The sequence below is a fragment of the Ochotona princeps genome, chromosome 1 (genome assembly GCF_030435755.1).
Source record: "Ochotona princeps isolate mOchPri1 chromosome 1, mOchPri1.hap1, whole genome shotgun sequence".
Classification (NCBI taxonomy): domain Eukaryota; kingdom Metazoa; phylum Chordata; class Mammalia; order Lagomorpha; family Ochotonidae; genus Ochotona; species Ochotona princeps.
This window is the reverse complement of record NC_080832.1, coordinates 79,630,908-79,656,951: the sequence shown is the minus strand read 5'-3', so window position 1 is coordinate 79,656,951 and position 26,044 is coordinate 79,630,908. Positions and strand designations below refer to the sequence as shown.

General features: G+C 36.8%; 1 protein-coding gene across 1 annotated transcript in view; it reads left to right on the top strand.

The window, feature by feature from the left end:
* MEI4 (meiotic double-stranded break formation protein 4) overlaps positions 1-26,044 on the top strand; it is a 163,846-nt gene that overhangs the window by 47,482 nt on the left and 90,320 nt on the right. Inside the window, exon 3 of the mRNA XM_004580543.2 lies at positions 20,318-20,850. Coding sequence (XP_004580600.2) covers positions 20,318-20,850 — 533 coding nt within the window. The remainder of the gene's footprint in view (positions 1-20,317; positions 20,851-26,044) is intronic.

The window sequence follows — 26,044 nt, the reverse complement described above, 5'->3', positions numbered from 1 at the left end:
AAATTTCATATTATCAAACGGCTTTAATGTTTGTAATTTAGTAATTTTAAATGTAAATACCTTGATTATCGTAGCAAGAGGTGTCTATACAATCTGCTGTTTTCCTAATAGAAATCACCTTCCCTCCCAGATCAGTTCTCCTGTGGGTTTGCTTCTCATCATGATATAACTATCTTCTTTGTATAACCTGTGTTCTAGGAAGATTCTTTGAAATTGCAAGTAATCCTCAAAGTTAGATGAATTTTACTTTCTGTGGATCTATGGGAATCTCTCCACTTTTTTTCCCATTCCCAATGCCAATTCCTTGATTTTGTCTAATTTAATCCATATTTGGCTGCACATCTGTAGTGATAGCCTTGTCAATTTCCATTCCAGATTGTAGCCCAATATGAAAACTTAGCATTTACTTTAAGATAAAACTAAAAAGCTTAAGCATGATTACATGCTATTGGTGCTCCCTTATTTGTGTAACACAATTTCTACACAAACATGTCCTTCACCTTCTGTGCCATGCACCACTAGACTTCCTTTAGGTACTCACACAACTGTGTTTACAGTCTGTTACAGGCTTTGCACATAATGTTCCCTCAACCTCTGTGTTTGGTTGTGTGCTGTTCTTTTTGCTGAGATTGTAGTTACAATCTCACTTTTGCCTTCACTGACTATTTCTATAGACAGGATCATATTTTCTGCCTGTGAATCCATGTAAATCATGTAGTTTTCACAGCATATGTGAGTCAATTGTTTAAGCAGTCTCTTTTCTTCATTGGACCCAAGGCTCAGTACTTGCAATGATTGTATCCTTTTTTTTTTCCCTTAAAAAAAGATCAATTTTATTTTCATTGGAAAGTCAGATCTTCAGAGAAAAGGAAAGACAGAGAGAATGATCTCTCCTTATTTGGGAGAGGGACACGCCTCATTTTCTTACTTCAACTTCAAGCAATTTTAAAGACATCTTGTGGAATAAACATTTTGAGTAAGAAATCAGCGCAAAAAATTTACATTCTAAGTTATAAAATTTTATGTTCTAAGATAATGTACTAAATAACATAGCTAAAAAATTCTTTGCTCTAAATGAATGCTAGCACATAGCAAATGAAATTTACCTGTAAGTAGTTTCACATCTCACATGTGGAACTATAAACACACTTATTTAGATTATATTCTAGACTAGTTAGCCTTGATATGGTGTGAATTTGAATTAATTCTTAAATAGAATATGCATACAGAGGTTTTATATCAGTACATTGCACTAATACAGTGTGTTTTGTGTTAGTGCAGTGGTATAAAACCAGCAGAAAATACATTGTGCATGGGAGTGAATCTCTGTAGAAGGACCCCCATGTCACCTTTTCTTGATTTTTGTGGTAACACATCCTAAAGAGAAGGAATTACTATCTTTTTCATATACAGTAAGTGTAAGTAATGATGTTTTGGTAGCATCATTTATGTGAAAGTTAAGAAAGAGTTTTATTTGAAAGGGATAGTGGGAGTGGGGTGGAGTGTGAGAGAGAGAACTGCCGTATTCTGTCTCCTCATTGATTTCCCAAATACCCCAAACAGGCAGAACTCAGCCAAAGCCTGGAATCAGGAACTCTTCTGAGTCTCATGTGGGTGGCAGGGACTGCAGTAGTTGGGCCATTTACGCTGCTTTTCTAGACCCATTAATAGGGAATATTAATAGGGAAATAGATGGGAGGTGGAAGCAGACCAGCTTGAACTCAAACCCACACTCTGATATGAGGTATCAGTGTCACAGGAGGTGGCTTAAGCTGCATTGCAACACATCTGTCCTCAAGATTCTTAAAATTTTCATTGCTTGTGAATATTTTTTTAGCATTAGCATGTTAATTGAGTACTTAGAGAGTACCTCTGCTGTGGCATGTTGGACATACTGTGAAGGGAACATTGTGGTGCTATGAGCTATTGAACAGGTCCATTGTTTCCCATCATGAATTATTTTGAAGTAAATGTGTGATTTTTTTTTCTTGTATTTAGTTTCTCGCATTTTTCTCACAGTTGGGGAGAAATGCTGCTTATATATCTTTAATACATTCAGAGTACATCTGCCAGTTTTTGTACTTTAAAATCCAGCAGAAAAATAGTTCATCCAAAGTAAATTGTTTCTCATGTTTTCAGAAGCCTCACTTTAAGATCTCTCATTTGTTCTTCTTAAAAATTAATATATTGCATGAATAAAACTAAATTGCTTGATGTCCATTTTGTGATACCCATAAGGTCTGGCGTAGTAGTTTTTCAAAGATGTTTCTGGGCTTTAATTTAAATTATTAGTTTTGATTAAGCTTGTATATATAAAGCAATAAATTGTTTTCAGCAGGTGTGGGAAATTTCTTTATGTAATGCATACAAAATGTTAAGACTTTACATCAATGAAACAAATATCATTTGGTGAAAAATAACTGGTAGTAATGCTTCTGATTCTTTTACATACTTGCCCAATAGTTGGAGATATCTGACATCTTTTTGCCCATTGTTGTTCTAACACTTTCTCCCCATAGAATTGAATGGAATTTGTACATGACTTTGTTCTTTGACCTAGTTCATATAATAAAAATAACTGGCACTTTGTATATTTAAATAGCCAGTTTTGTTTTTAATTGTTTTTCTTTTTTTGTGAAATATCAGCCTTTTTGTCTGATTATTTATCATTCCCTGAACCATGCAGTGTCTCATGCTATCTATAATTTCCAAGTAGAGGTTGGTCCAAAGTAGGTCAAGTTCATGCCGGTTGGCTGGTGTGTGTAATTGTGTGTTGTTCTGATGTCTGAAAGGAATCAGTGGGAGCTGGACTTGGAGCACTGTGTGCCCAATGGTTTGTCCTTTTTCAGTCCCTCAAACACTTTTCTTTTAAAATACATTGGCCCTGTACAGTCAATTATGCTGTTAATTGCAGGGAGGCCTGACTTAGGTGCACATTGCTTGTTTTTTTTTTTTTTTTTTTTTTTTTTTTACAGTGTATGATCTATGAATACATGCCTTTTGAGCTTGCAAGTCTGTTTTGGTGGTGAGAACTCCACTAAGTATGGTACTTCAGGGAAAGCACCATTCATAAGATTTACTCATTAATTTTTAATAAATTTTGCAAGATAAACTTTCTTCTTTAGTGTAGAAATAGACTAGAGTTATAGGAATTGTCCCTTTGCCCATTCTGTGTATTAGACTTTCTTGAAAAGTGTCAAAAGGCCCAGTGCTCGTGTGCACCAAGACTACCAATGTCAAAATCTCTGGGATTTGGGGATAGGAATCAGTATTGCTTTTTGAATTATAATTGTATTATTTTCTATATTTTTAACATGTTTTATTCTCTTTATTCAACTCAAACACCCTATTTGTCAATTTTTATTGTTTCTGTTAAAATATTTTAAAATTTTATTAATATAAAAAGAATGGACTTGTGCATTCTATAGATACACTTCTACTAAGACAACCCTACATCCCTCACTTCCCTGCTCTTTAAAAATCTCTCTCCCTGCCCTCTCTTCAACAGTTTTTGCTAAGACATGATTTTTTTTGGTAGTTATTTTATTTTGATAATCTTTACATAGTTAAGGCACAAAGGGTCAAGGGCTACAGGAAAGTGGATAAGACCATTGTTTCCACATTATTATGTTTTTCTGTATCTAGGGTAAATTGGGAGATAAAGGGAGAAGCCTCACCCAGCCTCCCACCCATCCCAGGTCCCTGATGTGGGGCATGCTCCAAGGGTCCTGCTCAAGTGGTTCTGATATTTCAACAGTTCTGAATTGCTGCCAATCTCTCCATTCCAAGCCTGATGAAATCTCTCCAGAATTTACTGGCTAACATAGTTCACCTTAGTGTCTCCGTTTGCCCAGATTTTCACTGCCAACACATAGCTGGGGGTCGTTGATTGATTTGTTCTGTCCTCCGTGTCCTCTGTTGTGGTACCAGGTGTCCTTTGTAGGTTCTAAAGGACTGCCATATCCTCCATGTGCACCTGGATATGCTGTCCAGTGCTCAGTCTGAGCCCCTGAGGAGGTTCAGCTTTGACATTTGTACTCCATGGTCAGACCATGGAACCTGCACTTCTTTTCATGGTTGGAGTTCTGAGATCAGCAGTTCAGTTGGAGGGATCCCCAAAGAAACTTCGTCTGAAGTGATCCCAGACCTGATTCTTGTGTGTGCTTGTCAGTACAGGGTCCAGCAGAGTCTGTCGACCCAGTCAGCTTTTGCATATGCTGGTGGTTGCAATTGCTGGATCAGTTCTGTTTCCAGCCTCGACTTCCACATGAACCAATGGATGTTGCAGCCCAGCCTTATTCTGCCCACCACACACTCAGACCTCACACAATCCAGTGGGAGCTGTAGCCTAGTCAGAATGACCAGCAATGACCCCCACCATGCACTCTATATTCAGAGACCTAGTTTACCACTAAACGTAATTTTAAAAAAGAAAAAGTAGGAAGACCTCAGTTCCATAGGAGTCTAAACAAGTACTAAACATGACAATAATATCCCCAAATGATCATTTTTATCCTATGCGTTGTTTCATTCTATCTTAGCATTGCAGAGAAAACATGATATTTGATCCTGACATGATGACTCTGATAAATCCTAGCATTGTACGAGGTAGAATGCCATGTGGGCACCAGTTCATTTCCTGGGTTCTCCACTTTCTGTGAAGCTCCCTGCTTGTGGCCTGGAAAAGCAGTAGAGAATAAACCAATGCTTTGGAGCTCTGCACTCACGTGGAAGTCCCAGAGCAAGCTCCTTGCTCCTGGCTTCAGAGTGGCTCATCTCCAGCCATTGTTACCACTTGAGGTGTGAACTAACAGATGGAAGATCTTTCTCTCTGTCTCTCCTTTTTGTAAATCTGCCTTTCCAATAAAAAGTAAATCTTTAACAACCACCACCACCACAACAAAAAAACCAACACAAACAACCCCCCCCCCAAAAAGATATTTGTGTTCTTGAAACTGGCTTATTTCACTAAGCATAAAGGCTTTCCACTTACATCCATTTTGTTGCAGAAAACGGAAGTATGCATTTTTATGGCTGATTAACACACTACTGTGTATCTATGCCATATTTTCTTTGGCCATCAGTTGTTGGATATATGGATTGATTCCATATCTTAGTCATTATGACATGAGCTGCAGTATAAGTGGGGGCATAAATGCTCTTTCATGTGCTGATTTCATGTAGATTGGAGAGATATTCAAGGGCTTAGCATCAGAAGGTGGTCATTGATTAGTTTATGGATGATCATGTGTAAATGATTTAAAAAAAGGACCAGAAAAAGGGAGATGAAAGCTTTATCAATGGAGGAGAAGAGTTATTGCTGAAGACATATTCTGTACACATAGGGCTTACTAGATAGAGCAGGGGTTTTGTAGATAGATTTAATTTGGGTTGTATATTAGCATTATCAGCTTTAAATTCTTTTAGAAATGTCACTTACCTCCCGTAATACTTTCCTGTTGTTAAAAGTGAGAAAGCCAGTGATAATGAAGAAAGCAAAGTACAACAGTGAGGTTTAATGAGGAATGTTTGCCACAATGCTTCCTGTCACATAAACAACAAATAACTAGTTTTTTTCTTTAATTTGGCCTTTGTGGTCTAAAGAAGGGTGGGAGACCTTTTTTCCCCATGCTCATGGCCATTTGGATATTTATGACATCATTCTTGGATTGTACAAAGTTATCAACTTAAAGTTAGCCTGCTATAGATTTATTGAATGTTGAATGAACTTTCCTGTGGTTGCCTTGGCAGAATTAGGCCAAATGATTTCATGGGGCCTTACATAATTTGCAGGCTGGACATCCCTCATCCTAGGTCTAATAAGAAATCTTCATCAATTCTTTCTTAGATTATACCAGAGATTTTCATAGGGATTGAGAACTTTATGGTTCAATTCTTGAAAAAAAATCTCATTGTTACAAATTAAATTAGTGGCATAAGGAAGAACAGACTTTAAAAAACGTGAACTTCTTCCTTCCAACAGTACAGTTGAACAAGGGACATCATTGAGTTTCATCCCAGTAGAGCAAGTGTAAGATCCTTAGGGTGTGATATGCGCAATAATCTGTTTCTTTGGGACAATAAAGCATGAAAATTTTGTCGAAACTTAGCTCTTATCCTGTTCAACTCTTTGGGCAATTACATTAACGGCATTTGATTTCCATTCTTCATTCTTTTTCTGTGTTGTTATCAAAAGTTCTCATGTATATTCTATTTTTCTTTCACATATCCCAATTATATAATTCTCTGTGCTCTTCCACTGCTACAGTGAACCATTTGATTTAATCTGTTAAACACCATCACTCCATGTCATGTCATGTATATTAAGTCCTCTGTCACTTTATTTTGTTTCTGTGGTTTCTCCCAAGACAGTTCAAGAGCACCTTTTAAGTAGCAAATAGCTTTCCATTATCTTGTAGCAGACTGCACTGAAGTTCCTTTCCACTGTGAGGCTAATCTCCGATGATGCGTTTCAACCTTGGATTTTTTTTTTTCTGCCTTCCTAGTATGAAAGACCTGCCTAAAGAATGGTCAGTGATCCCATAACATGCATATAAAATGTCAGATCTTTATAGCTTTTCCCTAGTTTGAAATAATTCCTCTATACTCCTGTGGCATTTTACCTGTGCTTGACATAAGCACTTTTCCACCTTGTAATAGTGGGAATTGTTGGTCTGTTATTTTCTGAGTTCCTGGATGGTAGAAGGCCATGCTTTTTTTTTTTTTTTTTAATCATTTGAGTCCTTTCAGCACTTATTTCAGTGCCTTTGTGTTGTAACATGGATTTGATAAGTTAAATTGAAAAATGTGTAAACAATGTGAAATCATCTGTCATGAGTCAGAATATATTTAGCTTGGTTTATTTTATCACTGAAAAATGTCTATTAATTTTATTTTACTGGTAAGAGATTATGCTGCTTTTTGGTCAAGTTTATTTAATTTCTCAGATCACTGATTTTTTTTCAGTGAATGATAGATGAATGAACCATAATGTCACAGCTATGCTGAACGTGTTTTAGACTCATTCTTGCACATTTTAAAAGCCAGAACCTCTAAAATTTTCCAGGACTGTATTTCCAGGATCAGCACAATAGTAATTTAGTAGAAATGAGTTCTGTTTCTTTAGCAAAAAGTTAACTGCTATCTTTCCTGCTTACCACTCTCATATTATTAATCATAATATAATTGTTTTCTGCTAGCTCTATTCAGAGATCAGAATATTTTCCTTTTCTTTTTGGTATTTATGTTTTTCTTATGTTAGAGGCTTTATTGGCATGTAGACTATAGTTTAAAAGAATGTTAGTTATGGAATATTCTGACTATAATGCATGAATGATTCTGATCTTCACGGTGAGCCTGTAGTCAATTAGTTCATATATTTATGGCTTATGAAGAGTTATTATGCCATCTTTCAAATATTATATTTCATGGTGATATAAAGACATCTATTTCCTATATTTAAAAATTAGCCAATTACATTCACCGTTTTTTTTTAAATTTCTCAGTTTCTTGTTAGTCTAGGAGTTTTGCCAATATTTTCAAATATTCTATGAAGTTTTTTTTAAAAAAGTTAATTACAAGATTCCACAATAAAAAATAATACTTTTTCCTATAATCTGTAGAAATACTTTATTTTATTGCTTGTTGGCCTTTTGGCTAAGATCAAGTGTAGAGATGCTTTATTTTATGTTAATGTAATCTAACACTCATTTAGCAGAAATGGCTGAGCTCCTACCTATGACTGGTACCATACTAAATGCTTGGGATGTATTACTAAAATAAGCTTTCTCTTTGTCAGTAAAAGGCAAAGGCATAAAGTTAATGAAAACTATTAAAACCTGTTGTAGTGGAGTTTCATTTAATCTAGAAGTCCTTCTTAAAAAGAAGCATCTAAAATTAACTCAAAACTTTAATCTTTATCAACAATGATGCAACTGTGTATGCTACTTGTTTTAGCCTTTTATTTCAGAATAATTTTAATTTTACAAAAACTTGAGGTAGTAATACAAATAGTTCCACTCAGCCTGTTTCCCATATTAACATCTTACATTGGTGTCTGTCACAATTACTTAGTTGTAAGTTCTCAAAATATTCCACACATTTGGAAAAAAATGGATCATGTATTGAATAAGCAAACATTTAAATTTTTTTATTGGAAAATCAGATTTACATAGGGGAGCAGAGGAGAGAAAGATTTACCTCTGTGTCACTCCCCAAGTGGCTGCAGTGGCTGGAGTCAAGCCAATCCGACGCCAGGAGCCAGGAGCTTCTTCCAGGTCTACCAACCAAGTGCCAGGTCCTAAGGCTTTGGGCCATCCTTTGCTGCTTTTCCAGGCTGCAAGGAAAGAGCCGCCAAGAAATGAGCTGGTCCTCATATGAGATCCCAGTGCATGCAACATGAAAACTTTGACCACTAGACTACTGCACCAGACACTAATAAGCTAACATTTTATAGATTCTTTTTGATACTGGCAAGACGTAATGTCATGTTTATTTTCCAGAGGCCTCTGCATATGAAAGAGAGATCTCTAAGGTACAAGTGGCTATTCTGTAACCTCCAGGGTCAGTGAAGATCAGAGCAGAATCCCCTCGCCTGAGTTGAGTTAACAATTTATTGTGACTGCCATCATTCTGAGGGTAAATAGCAATGAATCAAGACTCTGAAAGATACTAACAGTATGCTTTGTGTCAGATTATGGCTTAACATATAATCTTTACCATGTGGAAAATACACCATGGTCATTCACCAGAAAATAACAGTAAGTGGTATTTTGTGAATGTTTTGTGTATTCTAGGACTCTGATTATTTCCTTAGAGAAATGGAGTGTCTGGGAGTATGTCAAGTCTGCTCACTTAAACTGGACGTTCAGTAAGCACTCATTCCAAAGGAAACATTTGCACTGATGCTGAAGAGTATGAATGTCCACATTGGAAAGACAGGGCAGTGTGTTGTGCAACGGAATAAGGAATAGTAGTTGAAATATGATGCCAAGAGGAGGCAAGCGCACAGATTTAAGTAGGGCTTGTTCTAGTGAAGTAGGACTTTCCATCTAACAAAAATCATTTGATGAATATTAATCAGGAACTTTAAACTTGTTGCTGTATGGAAAATGTCATGTTACTGGGAGTGTAAACAGTAATACTGAATGTGCTGATAATGGCTTAGGATAAAGTTGACAAGGACACCTGGAATACATAAGGCTCTACTCCTTCAAAGTTGAGAATAAGAGGCTACTGTGAGCCAGCCAAACAAAGAAGTAGAGCACCAGTTAGACACTGCAAGATCAAATAAGAATTAACTTGAGGGCCCAGCGACGTGGCCTAGCAGCTAAAGTCCTCGTCTTGAACGTGCCGGGATCCCATATGGGCACCAGTTCTAATGCAGCCAGCTCTATTTCCCATCCAGCTGCCTGCTTGTGGTCTGGGAAAGCAGTAGAGGATGGCCCAATGCTTTGGGACCCTGCACCCGTGTGGGAGACCTGGAGGAAGTTCCTGGTTCCTGGCTTCAGATTGGCACAACACCGGCCGCTGTGCTCACTTGGGGAGTAAATCATCAGATGGGAGATCTTCCTCTCTATATCTCTCCCTCTTTGTATATCTGACTTTGTAATAAAAATAAATAAATATTTAAAAAAAGAATTAACTTGAGCACACAGAGGAATAAGAAGATATTATGGGATTCATGAGCATGAGGGTAGGGATGGCTTAAAAGAGGCACATCCCATATCTCCTCTATCCAAAGAGCAGCAAAATGTTGTAAGCTAATATAAGATAGTGGTTCTCTACCTGGAATTATTATGGAGTAGACCCTAGACTAGACTTGATCCAAGTCCTTGGCTCCATATGAGAAAAACATTCAAGGAGGAGGCATATCAATGTCTTGATTCTTAAGTGAGCCAGAAAGCTATTTTTATTTAAAGGATAGTCCACACTCAGGAGTGTGTCAGGGAAAGCTGCGGCTAAATCTGGGGTCTTCCTTTTATAGGGCAGATTGGCACCTTGGACAATGCTTAACTGAATAATCAAATGTGGCAGACTTGGGGATATGACGAGGGTACCACCCATTTCTGTGCCCACTTTCTGGAATTTTCTGAAGTTTTATGGAATCTGAGTTATGATACAGGTGAAGCTCAGGTGCATAATGAGGCATGGATATGTGGAACCTACAGCAATTGGCACTGACTCTTACTCAGCAAATCCCAGCAGCCCCATCTACATGGCAGGGGTACCTTTTAGGTAGCACAGGGCTGTGGGCCAGGTGCTGTTGTAAGTCCTTGATTCCTTACTACCTGCCTACATCAAAAACACCTGGCAGCTTTAAAAAAAAGTTGTTGTACGGGTTTCTTAATCAAAGATTCTGAAATATTTGCTTTATGGTGTGTGCTGTATTCTGTTTTTCAATTTATTAGATTTATGTTATCTATTGGAAAGCAGAGTGATACTGCTGATTCATTTCCCAAATACCCAATGGGTGAGGCGGAAACTGGGAACTAGTAACACAATTGGGTGTCCTATATAATTGAAAGGGACTCAGCTATGTGAATTGTCTCTCATCTCCTAACTACCTGCTACCTCCCACCATGTGCCTTAGCATGAAATTGGAATAGGGTGTTATTTGTTATTTTTAAAGATATTTATTTATTTATGACTTATGAGAGAGAGAAAATCTTCCATTCCAAGAGGTGGAAGCTTCATCCTGGTTTTCCAGGTGGGTTCCAGCGTCCAAGCACTTTCCAATGCTCTTTTAGGTAGTTTAGTAGGAACCTGAATGGGAAATTCAAGTCAGGACTTGAACATGTAACCATATGGGATATGTGTGCTCCAGGCTGCAACTTAATCTGCAGAGCTAGGGAACTGGCTCCAACTTATTCTCTCTTTTTGAAAAGATTTATTTATTTTTATTATAAAGTCAGATATACATAGAGGAGGAGAGACAGAGAGGAAGATCCTCTGTCTGGTGATTCACTCCCCAAGTGACCGCAACGGCCGGTACTGCGCCGATCTGAAGCTGGGAACCAGGAAGTTTTGGGTCGTCCTCGACTGCTGTCCGAGGCCACAGGCAGGGAGCTGGATGGGAAGTGGAGCTGCGGGGACTAGAACCGGTGCCCATATGGGATCCCGGGCTCCCAAGGCAAGGACTTTAGCCACTAGGCCACGCCACCGGGACCTCCAATTTATTCTTGAAAGGAGTTGTTCATTTTAAAGGCCGAGTGATGGTAGTGGCGTGGGGATAGAGGGGTTGGTGCTCAGAACATTGATTTTAATAAAGAGACAGAAGTGGATAAAATTGGTAGAAATGAACATCAACCCTGGTTGCCTAGTAGTGGGGCTTAAAGATTATGTCAATCTAAAGACAGTATCTCAGGAGTAAGAATGATCAGTTAGTCTGATCCAGAACTAAGCTCCAGCCTTGGCTTCAATGGATTAGTAGTGAAGAGGTGGGTTCTCTAGGACAGTGGATTATCAAAGGGAGAGTAGAGTTCTTTGGGTATCTCCAGAAGGAAAATAGTTGGGACTCCATTGTTTAGAATTTAATGTGGTTTGACATTCATAGCATTAACAGGGTCCTGGATGTACTTTGTTACTGGCTTTAGGGGTTTTTATTGTTTTACCAATTCTTTGTGGTATTGATAGGATCTATGCACTGAAAAATGGAATTTATGTGAGCTGATTGTAGTTCGTATTGTAGTGGGTTGTATATCCATGGGTTTGATACTATTTTTTCAGGGCCACGCAATTGACAGCACATGGTTAAGTATTTGCCTTTTACCAATTAATTGCTTCTTGTTAGGAAATGAAATGGGAATTTTCTTTTTTGAAAGCTATTCTGCATGCTTCCACTTCTTAAATAGCAGAACATACAGTGACTTTAGATTTTACAAATCTATATAGATTATGAATAGGTATTCTGGAAAATAAAGTGAAAAACTAGGTTGGAGCATATTAATGTGTATGGCAGGCAATGGAATGTGTGCTTTATTCTATATTTAGTGAAAGTGTTTATAAATTTTGTAGTATGGAAGTAGAGTTGAAACTTAGGATTTATTAGATGTTTCCTGTAAGCTAAATATTTATGTGCTTTGAAGGATAAGATTATTTAGGCAGATTGATTGGATAATAGTTAAAAATTGTTTGGAAAGATAAGAGATTGGAGAAATGAATACCTTAGGTCTTACATTAATTACTTTGGCTTGGAAATAAAAGAGGCAATGACAGTTTTTAAATATCAGTTTTTATTTGTTGAGTAAATATTTGTTGAGCTCCAACTCCACATTACAGGCTCTGGGATATAGCAGTCAGCTAGAAAATGCGGAGCTTTCATTGAGCACGCATTCCTGTGGAGGAGGTCACCGTGTATCAGTAGGAAATAATCAGCAGCGATAAATGATATTTACAAAATGAAAGCAGAATGATGTGACAAAAACAGATTTGGTGGCTTTTTTAGACTGAATGGTCAAAGAAGACCTCCCCAAAGAGTTTCTGTTTAAACAGATACTTGAGTTATGCAAATGTCTTTGGGGAAACAAGTTGACAGAGGATCCAGGTAGATGGAATTTTAATGCGAAATGTGAACAGACTTAGTTAATCCAAGAAACTGGGTGGATGAGAAAGGATCAGTGTTATAGATGGCATTGAGGAAGAGATCAAAGTTGATTTTCAGGCATGAATCCCTGGAAATTGGAGGTGGAGGCATGATTATCAGGAGAATTTTCCATGTATAAGTGAACATTTGTTTTGAGAATGTGAGATTATAGGTGTTGAAGTCAAATCATGTTGAAATAGAAGTAAACCAGGAAGCTTGGTCACTTTGAGCTTAAGAGAGTGGTTGGGGTTAAAAGTACAGATTTAGGGCCTGGCACGATGGCTTAGTGGCTGCATCCTCACCTTGCAAGCACTAGGAGTTCGCCAAACACCAGCTAGGGTCCCAGCTGCTCCACTTCCCATTCAGCTCCCTGTTTATAGCTTGGGACTACAGTAAAGCATGGCTCAAAGCCTTGGGACCCTGCACCCTCATGCAAGACCCAGAAGAAGCTTCTGGCTCCTGGCTTCTAGTTTCTGGCTTTGAATCAGCTCAACTCTGGCCATTGAAGCCATTTGGGGAGTGACCAGCAGATGGAGGAGCTTGCTGCATGTCTCTCCTTTTCTCTGTAAATCTAATCTGCCTTTTCATTCAAAATAAATAAATATGTATTTGTAAAGATACAGAATGGGCAATCATTTGTTTCAAGGGATCCTTTGATGTTGAGGGAAAGAAAGGCATATCTAGGAAGCTGGAAAAGGGGAGGAAAGTGAAAGGTGCAAAGTGAGGAGGTGTTATGCCATCAGCAGAGAAACACACCCATCAGTCACGAAAGTCTGGAATAAGCATCTGATGGCAAGAGTGTACTAAGTTATAAGAATATCTAGAACCCAGCTGGCCCACAAATACCAGGTTTTTTTCTCATTGTTGAACCTCAGGCAATAAACATAATTTGACCGAAACAAAATCATGCCATGGAATTATCATTCTATTAATTTGATGTTGCTGGTTCTTTTGGTGTCTTCAAACTTAGAATTGTGATCCAGACTTCGAGTGTAGTATTAAATGCAATTGAAGGATTTTCTCTGTCAACATTTTTCAGACACAGATTTCAGTGTACTAAAATGTATCATTGTAGAGGCCAATGATTGCGTTCAAGTGAAACGCTCATATAAGGTTCTCAATTATTTCGAACCAGCATTTCTTGTTTGACCACCAGGTGGCGAAAACATTACTTTTAAATTGCTTGGAGAATTGGTTACATGTGAATAATTAGTGCTAGGAAATCATAGGTGCTAGATGTTAAGACAAATTGTATATGTTTTTGGTGATAATTCAGTGCATTTGAAGAGATGCTATTAGTCTTCATCTTTTGTTAATATATACAGGATATTTATAAGTATATTTATCTATACTGACCAATATTTTCAGTACCAGCTGTGTAGAAGGGGACATCTAGGGACAGAAATACCCATGTAAGTAAACTTTGTGTCTACCTTCAAAATTTTCTTTTCCACAATGGAGCCACTACATTAAGAATGTGAAGATGAGTATAATAATACCAGACAGCATAGGACTAATTTTCTTGACTTGGGGAGATCACTTAATACAGAAGATTTGAAACAGCATTTGATTATTCAGTGCATCTCTGTTACAGCATAACATACCAGACAGGGCAGTCAATTTGTACAGATGCACAGCTGCTTGAATTACTGGGACATATTTTGGTGAACTGCAAATGGTTTAATATTGTTTGCATGTAAATAAGGTTAAGGTAAGTTTGGAGAACTAGGTAGAAGCCACAACAATGAACAGTAGTGCAGAATGAGCTGAAAAACTCGGAAGCCTCTGTCCTATAAAGGAAGGTCATGAATAATTTTAAGGATAAATGTGCTACAGTCAAGCTAATATTTTAGCAGAATGATTTGTAGGTCATTGCAGAATGTGGCATGAAGAAGTACAGAAGTAGGCTCAAATAGGTCAGCCAGATGAAGTATCACATTAATCAATTCCATAAGATATTAACAATGTGATCCAGTGTTGTAGAAGGGGCTAGAAGAAATAGATTCAGACCTGTGTTGTAATACCTAATTTATATGTTTTCTTTATGGGATCACAGGGCATCCAGGTGTCAAAATAAGCATCGTTCTATATGTCTGTGACTGCATTTCAGAGGATACTAAATTGGTAGGATAATAGTGATTTCTATTGCATGTGGGGGTTAGACTTACCTTTTAGGGACCTGATTCACCAAAAACAATAATCCTGTCTTAGATAAATGGGAATTCCTCCTGCTTGACTGATCTGAGCTGGGTAGTAGCCTTCATGGTCAGAGCTGAGCTGATCCAAAGTGGCCCAGTTGGCCGCAGTCGCTGGAACTGAGTCTCTGTGAAGCCAGAAGCCAGAAATTTCTTTTGGATCTCACATGCAGTTTCAGGATCCCAAGGCTTGGGCCCATCCTCTGCTGCTTCCTAGACCATAAGCAGGGAGCGGGATGGCAAGTGGAGCAGCCAGGATATGAACCAGTACCAATATAGGATCCCAGAGCTTGCAAGGTGAAGATGTAGCCATTGAACCAGTGTGCCAGACCCAATAAATAGAACTTTTATAGGACTTGCAATGAGTACAGGATAGGATGAACTTGGGTTTCCAAATATAGTTTTATGGGAAAGGTAGGGACTGCAGAAATAAATAAGAAAAGACATGAGGAATTTGTGTGGAAGTGGATGTTTTTGAGGAAAACATTAAGTGAATTTAGTATTGACTCATGGGTAGAATTTTTTAGGACGGGATGTGTGTCAGTAGCATAGAAAATTATATTTTGCCAAGGATGTTTGAGATGTGCTCTGAAATGATAAGTGGTTTCAAGATATAAGAAACTGTTACAAACTGCAGAAAATGGAATAGAGTATGTGTGATCCCAAACGTGAGGAAGAAATAGAACATTATGAGTAAAATCTTAGGTCTTATCAATTACAATATTTAATTCATACGTTGCGTACCTTTTCATTTAACTTCACGTTTGAGCAAAGTTAAGATTTCTGTCATCTGTATTTAATAACAATTTATGATATTTCCTGAATGCTTAAAATATTAGACTGCTTGATTTTTTGTTCATACGTGCATGCATTTTATTTCTATTAAATCTAATGACAAATCAGTTATGTAGTAAGTAAGTTTGAGACATGCTACAATTCCTTCAGCTTCATGGACAATGAAGAGAGAAATTTCATCCCACCTGTGCAAATGACAAATTAGAGTTGCAGTAGTAGTATGTTTTCATTTCCTTTTCTGTTCTTTGGGTGAGATGCTGAGTTACTCATGCTTTAGAATCTGTGTTGAAAGCAATCATCTAGGTGAATGAGTAGAATCTGATTATATTATTGTAAGACTCTTTTAAAGCAGAAGGGGTATATTGTTGCACATTTCTATGCTAACTGTATATTAACCTAACAAGGATGTATTTTTAAAATCGTATTTTATGAATATCTTATTTAGGTTGTGTTATCTGAGGTTTCAATTCACTAATAGTCTCACTGAAAAATTTTCACCATCCCTAAGAATGCTTTTCCAAATCTTCCTTTTTCATCTTATAAGTGCTTATATCAGTCACATTTGTCCAGTATTATTTACTCTATTAGACAATGAGTGGTTTCCATTATAAGAGTATTGGTATACTCTTCCTATGCTATTTGTAGTCATCAAAGCTTTAAAGTAGTGAAGACAGAGAGGGGGAGAAAGTAAATTGGTTATTGATTGCAAGAGGGCCAAGAAACTGTGGAAAATTTTATTATTAGCCTTTTCCTAGCTAGGTTTTTTTTTTTTTTTAAGATTTATTCACTTACTATTTGAAATACAGTGAGAGAAAGGTGAGGTTAGGTGGGAGGGAGGGAGGGGGAAAGAGAGAGAGATTGACCCACAACAGTAAGAGGGATCAGGCTGAAACCAGGATCTAGGAATTCCATCTGTGTCCATCTGGGTCCTTACCACTCCATGAGGTCATTGCAACAATGACCCCTAGATAGTTTCTTAATGTTTAAAATAATTATTGCAATAATCATATTTCTTCTACTTATTTACACACACGTCTATCTGTCTTTATATCTAATCTCTTAAATCTATAAAATTGTTGTGATTTAGTGTAAGTTGCCAAGAAGTTGACCATTGTGCTTTATAAACATTAAGATGAGAGATGATGTTTCATGGCTAGCAGCAAGTTTCAATATTAAGATTTTTTTATGGATAAGATATCTTCTATAGGTGATAATGTTTTCCAGTGAAAGAACTACAGAATAAATGGAGGCATATTCTGAAGCTGCTCATAAGCACACGGATAATGAATAGAAATTGATGGGTGATATAACAGAAAACTTACAGAGGCTGGTCGGGAAACACAGGGACTCTGTGGCTGTAAGGTGATTAGACTTGAAATTGAAGAATCAATTTCATGTACTGGCCATGTGTATTTTCTCAGGTCTGTTAAACAAGTTGAGCCTACATGTTGTTATATTCGGTATCATAACAACATATCTTCCATGTATCAGTTTTATTTATGCCATAGTTTAATTTAAATACTTTTGTGCAAAATGTCAGCCTGGTCTTCTTTTGTGAAGTTGATACATTACATTTCAGCACTGGTGAATTTCTTCTCCGTAGGTTTTCCATATTGGCATTTCCAATAAATGGCCTCATTAGATTTTTCTAAAGATGTAAGAACAAACTAGCCTTGAAGAATGGTAATCAGTGTCAAATATTCTTTCTAATGAAATATCTGGGTAGGATGGCACATGAAGGATGCACCAATAATCGTGGTTTGCCAAAAGATTCACTTGTGGGTGTGGCTGATGGAAATATAAACCAGATATCAGCTTTTGGGTGCCAAGTATATTAATTTATGTAATTCATTTTACATTTATCATTATATCATCACAATGAGTTTCAGCTTACTTTTACAGAAATTACTAAAAGTATTTACTTGTTTGTACAGACCAATTATGACTTCCATGAAAGAAAAGTACAAATTTGCCTAAATATGTATTACTATTTATTATTTGTGTGAAAATGGGAATGACTGACTTGAGTCACTTCAAATGTTTATTATTGCTCATGAAAGCTGTGTTGGTTTAAAATGATGTGGCATCTGGATGTTTTTTATAGCCATGGCTATATGCAGCTAGTTGCTTTGCTGATAGACATGTACATTTTAAGTTTCTTGAATTATTTTCCCTAAGCTTGGCATTCAGATAGTTTAGTTGTGATTAGCAAGTATATATCTGCACATTTGCAGTGGTTAAAATGGGTACCTTTTGTACTACAGAACTCTGAAATAATACCATATGCTATGATTCTATTTTATCATAATCTACCAATTTGTTGTGGGACAAAAGAGTAACAAATCAAGTAGCTGAACAAATATATGGTAAAGAACATGAAAAATGTCACTTTTACCCTTCTTATGCTCTCTCTAGCTTTAAGACAATTATGAGTCATGAGTGAATTCTCCCTAAACTTTTTGAATGATTGTGTTAGTTTTTGCCATTCTATACATTATGTTCCCATTTCCATCAGCCTCAGATGAAAACATTGATTTTCGCATTACTAAAAGACCAACCGCTGATTGACTCAGTCTTATGCTGTCTCTGAAGCCAAGTGATGTGTCCCACTTCTCACACTTTTCTTTTTTCAGTGAAAGGCAGAATGATTGAGAAAGAGGAAGAGGCAGTGAGGGATATCCTCCATTCACTAGTTCACTACAATTGCTACCACAGAAAAGTATGCATGAGATCAAAGCCAAGAACCAGAAACTCCATTCTGGTTTCCTTTGTAGGGGGTAGGGATCCAAGTACTTGGATTCTCTGCTGGTTCTTTCCCGGGCACATAAGCAGGAACCTGTATTGGAAACACAGTGGCCATCACTTAAACCAGTAATCCCATGAGGGCTGCCTGCGTTGCAAGTGGCATTTTAACCAGCTGCAATACAATGCTTGCCCCATACCACTTTTACTTTTATAACCCCTGTTTTTCTTTTTCTTTTCTGTCTTTTCAAACTTCTTTCAATTTCTATTTGTCATGTTACATTTCTCTGTAGTTATTTCTCATTTTATACTCTCAGTCCAAGTCCTGGGAAGAATTGGCCACTATTTGCTTATATTCTTCCTGTTTACTCTACAGACCATTGAATTTACTCCTCTATGAGCCACCTTTATTAACCAACACTGTTGTGAATAAAGCCGCTATGGATTTGTTCCTGGTGATTTTCTAGTTGGAAAATCTCGGTGATCTCTTTTCTGTGCTTTGTTTTATCCCACTTCTTCACTGTATTTATTTCTCCTTGAAACTGTCTCCTTAGCCTTCATGACAGATTTTTATTTTTCCTGTACCACTTTAATGTTCTTTTTTTTCTCCTCCTTAGTAACTGTTCCCTCTATACTAGCTCTCAGATATTGGCATCCCTGAGTCTCACTTGGATTATTTGTTTTACTCACTGGCCATCGTCTTCGTGAGTGATCGTAAGCATTTTCAAAGTCTGAGATATACCCTACACACTGTTGACTCTTAAAATGTGCTTTCAGTCTAGGCCAATTTTTCTGTGAACTTTTCTAGTATATATTTTGATATTTTTATGCATTTCCATCCATAGAATAGATTGATTTCTCAATTTTCATCACATTTTCCCTGAATTTTCACTTCCTATGGACAGCTAACATGATTTTTCAAATTAAAATAAGAACATTTCACTGTCCTACAATACAAGATTTCACATCTTAATTCCTGCCCTCCTTGCTAACAGCAACATTCCTCATGTACTTTGTTTTTTTGTGTATGTATATATACTTTAAAATGCTGTTTGAGAGCTTTTATGTTTGGTATATGTGGCAATCATTTAAAAAGTGCAGCTTCTTTTTCTGTTTATATAATATCTATCAATTTATGACCTAAAGTTACTAGAATTTAGCTTCAAATACAGTGTTTCTCAACAGTCTCAGAATATTGTAGAGGTTATGGATCCAGTTTTAGCAATTTATACTCCTACCTGTATTTGTATTTATACCACAGAAAAAAAATGAAGATTTTGTTATCTCTGTTTATTCTTACATATCAGGTACTCATTGTTTTTTATGTGTAATTTTTCTGAAGGGACTTTAATTGTTCAATTTGGGAATTCATTCTACAACCCATAGGATACATTTTAAGATTCTTAATATGTTCTGTTAGATCTTTTATGATCTAGCCTCTCTATATTTTTTTCATCTTAATCTCTTGCTGTGGGTATTTGAACAACTTGCCACTTCAGTGTATGCACTTAGAGTTTCTATTTCTGAACTTTAACTTTGAACTTCTACTTTGTTTTATAAAGTAGTTCAGCCACTACCTTTTCTTAGGCAATAACCTAGCAAGTTGGTCTGGGCTGTCCAATGGTCTATTTTCATACTTCCCAAGGAAATATGCCTTTAAATATCCCTTATTGCTTGTTGTCACCTGCTGCTGCCGCTACCAATACCAGCCAATGACCTCCTTTGGTCCTGTGGCTTTCCCCTCTGCATCTGTCATTGATGGCAGACAGTGGACAGACACAGTGACTGGAAAGTAGATGGGTGACTCACATGTGAATTCTAGCTGTGAAGACAGGCTTTTACTATGGTCATGGTAAGCAGTTTATTTTTCACTACTGCTTGTTCAATGTTTAACATATATGTTTATAATGCTTCATGTAGTGTTTTAAGTTAGAATAATTGCCACTAGTTTTTAACATGTTAAAATCATGTTAGATAACTGTCTTATCCCTTTCTGTTTCAGAAAACCTGTCTTCCCAGTTGCAGGCTCAGGAACCTAGTTCTGAGAACACATTAACTCCGATGGAAGATTCTGGATGCGACTTATCAAATGAACAGAGAACTGAACCTTCAGAACTATCCCAGAATTTTGTTGAAAGCTGCCACCCCACACCTTTTCTACCACTGCCTCTTGTGAAAAGACCTTATATTACCTCAGGAAATCCTCTGTCTTCTCACATGCATTTCTTTCAACATCTACTTGAATTAAAGAATTTGACAGAATCAGGTAGTCTGAAAACAGACTTAACCCAATTTCAGAAAGACTCTTCCATAATCTGTGACTCTGTTCTTCAGCTGCTAAATGGCTTGATTGCTTTTTATCGTAATCCCAAACTTCCTCTTTCAAGCTTTTGGGCAGAAGCTGTTGACACTTTAGCTAAGCTGATCACTGATATTAATTTATCTAAACAAATCCTTAAAAAATGTTCTAAGAAGTTGGAAGAATTTGAGAAAACTCTGATACAGGCTATTTTAGGAAACAACCATTTAAATCGGGTAAGTAGTAAATCTCTCCTATTCATGAAATAAGGTGTAAGTAATATTAGTAAACATTCATTCACTTTAGATAATAATAATTTCTGTTATTTTCATTTCACCTTGTGGCCCAAGGAAGCTTTATGTAGTTATTATTTGCTGTTACGTTTCTGCTGTGGCCTCTATCGCTGTGGTATAATTCTTTCCGTAGATAACTCGTTTTCAAGCTAATAGGTATCTACGTGAATTACTTTGTCCAGTTTTTAAAAGATATTTATTTGGAATTCAGAGTTACAAAGAGAGTGAGAGATAGAGGGGGAAGGTTCTATCCACTGCCTTACTGCCCAAATGGATGTGACCACCAGGACTGGGCTAGGGTGAAGCCAGGAGCCAAGAATACCATCTGGGTCTTCTACGTGGGTGCCAGGCATTCAGGTAGTTGGGCCATCTTCAGCTGTCTTCCCAGGCTCAGCAGCAGGGAACTAAAATGAAAATGGAGCAACTGTAACTCAAACTAGTACTCATCTGTGATTCCAGCATTCATAGGCCGTGGTTTAACACTACATCACAACACTTGCCCCTAGTTTCTCCTGTTTTGTTAGTTACTTTTTTTTTTAAATTAGTGTCTTTAGATTCTTTTGTTTTTTAATATTATGTCTTTATTTATTTCTGAAAGTCGCTAACTTTGGTTGTTTTTCAGACTGTAGCTCTTGTGAGTTCTGCATAATGGATTGATTGCCCACATTGCATTGATTGTGTTCTTGTTTTGTGATTGGTTAGCTAATACTTGGGGCAAAGAGAATTTTTCCTTCTTTGAACTTTGCCTTGTAAGTGACATACATGGCTGCTTTGCAGAGATATAGGCTAGTTTAATAGTTTGGCTGAGTAACACATACTGTGAGGCTTTTTGCTTTATTTCACCTGGCTTAGTAAAGTTGATTCAAGGATTCTGCTTCAACAAGTGACATCAGGGTGACCTGAAGTTTTTTTTTGTTGTTTGACTTCTGATACTACTAGGGCTTTCTTTTTTTACATTACTTTATTTCTTCTTTACAGTATTATCCTTTAGAAAACTTCAAGTGCCTTCACATTTTAAGCCTTTATGATGGACTGTTAAAAATATCACAGGCACCCATAAGGCCTGACTTACTCTATGTTGCTGTAATGAAATGTTGTTGGGCTTTCTTTTTCGGGGGTGGGGGCAGGGGCATTTCATTATTAAAGATTTATCTTCAGTGCCATCAGAATTTTGTACAATGGATTATTTTCTCCCAATTTTCAAAACTCTGATAAAATTTGAAGTTGATAAAATGATTTGCTTCACATACATTTGTTCTATTCTCTATTAAGGATGATCTGATCAATATTTTAGAAAGATTTTTTTTTATTATGCTGTAGCATTTGTGAAAGATATTGACTTTTTCTCTGAGAAACTGAAATGTTGTCTGTTGGGCACAGTCAATCAGGAACTACGTATTAGATTTGATAGTTGTACCTGAGATATTGTCTTAGTGTGTTTTCTGTTGCTATATGGGTATTATAAAGTGCATTGTTTGGCTTACTCTTTTGGAGCATGAGAACCTCAAGTGCATGGCACTGGCATCTCTCCTGGGCATCTGCTGAGGTCTTTCTGGTTGGACCATAACCTGGCACAGAGCACCATGTAACAAGAGAGCAAGTGTGCTAGAACAGCTCTCTCATATTTTCTTTAAAAAAAAAAAACTACTAATGAAAATTTCATTCTAATCCTGTCTTTTACAACAAAATGGATGAGACCGGAGGCAATTATGATCAGTGAATTAAGTTACTCCCCAAAGGACAAATATCATGTTTTCTCTGATATTTACTAGTTAATATAGAATGCAAAAAATAAGAGAGTGAAAATGATGTATTATAATTTGATCCGTGTGTATAGCTCTCATCTGTTTTGCTGTTGAACAGTGATCTTTGTTTTTTACTTGCTGACATTGTTGTTACTGGTGGATTATGACTGTGATTATAAAGTAAATTGAAATTATACTACTACAAAAATTAAATAAAAACATAAAAGGGAATCAAGAGGTGTTGAGCGATGGAGGGAAGGAAATATGGTTATTTCAGAATAGTATACATAAAACACATGAAACCTGTTTTTTTAATTTTTATATATTTTCTTTTTTTTAAGATTTATTTATTTTATTACAAAGTCAGATATACAGAGAGGAGGAGAGACAGAGAGGAAGACCTTCCATCCAATGGATGATTCACTCCCCAAGTGAGCCGCAACGGCCGGTGCTGTGCCGATCCGATGCCAGGATCCAGAACTTCTTCCTGGTCTCCCACATGGGTGCACGGTCCCAATGCTTTGGGCCGTCCTCAACTGCTTTCCCAGGCCACAAGCAGGGAGCTGGATGGGAAGTGGAGCTGCTGGGATTAGAACCGGCGCTCATATGGGATCCCGGGGCGTTCAGGGCGAGGACTTTAGACACTAGGCCACGCCACCGGGCTCTAACATTTATATATTTTCTAAAGCAGCTAGTGTTATTCTGGAGTCTGAATCTTCATTATATCATTTGGTCCTAAATACTTTCCAAGCATGTTTTCTGCACAACTAGTGTCACGATAATAATAGGGAATTAGGTGGCATATTCAAGTCATAGCATGCAAATACTCTGTTAACCATCAATTAATATCTCAAATAATTAGTATTTCTTTATAGCATATATATTTTTGTGTTATGCTTTTAAAACTACCTTAAAAAGATTTTCTGAGACTTGAAACCATGAAGATAATGACCTTTGTATTACTTATTGCAGTTACCAGGTGGTATGTTTTCATTCTAGTCTTGGTCTGATTTAAGGTTTGCACTTTGAAGTGGTATTTATTCAATGGAAGCTGGAGCATGTACAGAAGTGTGTATTAATTCAGATGATTTTGAAGTGTGTATTTTTTTCTGTTGCTACAGACATTGCTTAATATTGGTCAGCAGAGAAACATTGGACAAATGAAGTACTTTCTTGTAAAAGTAGTTGTTGCATTCAGAGAAAGAATCATACTATAATTCATAAATATCACAGTTAGGATGACAATTCATAAGTACATGTTAATAATATCCTCTCTGAGGATCTTTATCTCCCCCAGAAAAGTCGTCTTAGAATAAGTATACAAGTTTTTCTTATTGTTCTCGTCACCATTGTCCAGATATGATCACAAAACTTCTCTTTATTGAAAAAAAGAGCAATAACCACTTCTTATAAATGCTCTATGACATTTTCCAGTTCTTGAATTAAAGTCTCAGGAGAGTATATATTATTATATGAACTACTATTTTTAATGATGCCACACTAGATAGATTATAAAAGACAAGACCCTAGTTCACAAAAACATTACTTTTAATTAAACCCTTTGTTTATCAGATTGGGAATTTTCTAAACTGTTATACTTAAAAACTTGAAAGTTCTTGTTGTTTTCCTTAAAATTAGCTTATGCATACTAATACTGACAGGAAAAGGTATGGGCCTGCAAGTGTAGCAGCGCTACATTTCAAGTTAAGCAGCACTGCTTCCCAACTGCTTAGAGCAGACTTTGTGCAGATCTCTATAAGCCATCTGCTTTGAAGTCATATCTTCTGTGTCCTAGAAGTATGCTACTATAGGTTATAGTTTTCAGACCTACTCTAGTGGTAGTACTCTGAAAATCTGAAATAGAGGATTTATCACATCATACAAGGACAGGCTAGCATTGCTGCTTCAATCCTGTTTATTATGACAATGTATATGAAAAATCCTTGGGCTGGCTGTTTTGGCACAACTAACAGCACTATATCCCTGGAGTGAATCAATGGATGAAAGACTTTTTCGTTCTCTGTCCCTTACTCTCTGTAACTATCTTTCAAATAAAGTGGAATAGATACTTTTAAAGAAGAATTAAAAAAAATCCAAAAGGCTGATTGGGTTGCATAGCAAGTTGATACTCTACCTGCAGCCCTGCCATCCCATATGGACACTAGTTCTAGTTCCAACTACTTCAGTTTGAATCCAGCTTCCTGTCATGGCCTACAAAAGCAGTGGAGGATGGCTTGAGTTCTTGGGGCCTCTGCACATATATAGAGATGTGGAGGAAGCTCCTGGCTCCAACTCAGGGTTGGTCTTTCAACCATTTAGGGAGTTAGCTAATGGGTAAAAGACCTTTCTCTATGTCAGGACATGAACTGTCCCATTTGGGATTCTGGCACCACAGGCAGAGGTTAGCCTGATAAGGTACCACACTGACCCCTATTCTTTCTTTTATTGATGTAGGTGAGATTTGTACTTTTAAAATTGTTTTAAAAGTAATCACATTTGCTGTCTTGTTTTTCCCTAATTTTGTTTGGTTCTATTCCTTTGTTTCTGTGGTCATCTTTATTATATCCTACCTTTTGTTTATTTAGGGCATTAATTCAACCATTTTAATGTGTTTTCATTTGCAATAATGGATAGGAAATTGAGACAAAATAAATAAGAAAACTGTACATCAAATGAATTTATTAGGCATATACTGAGTTTTGTACTCAAAAGCAGAATAATATACTTTTTGTTAAGTGTTCATGGTCTGCTCTACAGGAGAGCCCACATTTTAGTTCACAAAAAAGCCTTAATAATTTTAGAAGTTTAAAATTATTCAGAATCTCTTTCTGACCACAGTGGGATGAAAACAGTATTCAATAACAGTGAATAAAATGGGAAAATTCACAAACATATGAGTATATAGCAGCACACCGTCACACAACCATTAAGTCATGGAGAAAACTGAAAAAGAACTTCAAAGGTATCTCAAAGCAAATGAAAATGAGAGCAAAATTTGCTAAAACCTATGAAATGCAGCATAGAACTAACCTGAAAGGAAATAAAGACAAAAGCTATGTCAAAATGGGAGAAACATCTCAAGTGAACTACATTTGTGGTGCATTGTTTTTAAATTTCTGTCACCTATTTATGTTTAAAATTTATATTGTGTGAGTAGATTTCACATTTTTCACAATACAGGTTCAGATGCATAATGGCTTCCTCCCTCCTACCCCTTTCCCTATATCTGTCTCTTACTTTTCCCCATATTATGATGACATCACATTCATTCACTTCGCAGTAAAAAGCTTAATTTATAACTGATGATCATATCCCTTTGTTGTGTCTTGAAGTCTTTGATGCCATAACTGTATCAGCCAGGGATACACATTGATGTTTAAATTTAATTCTGT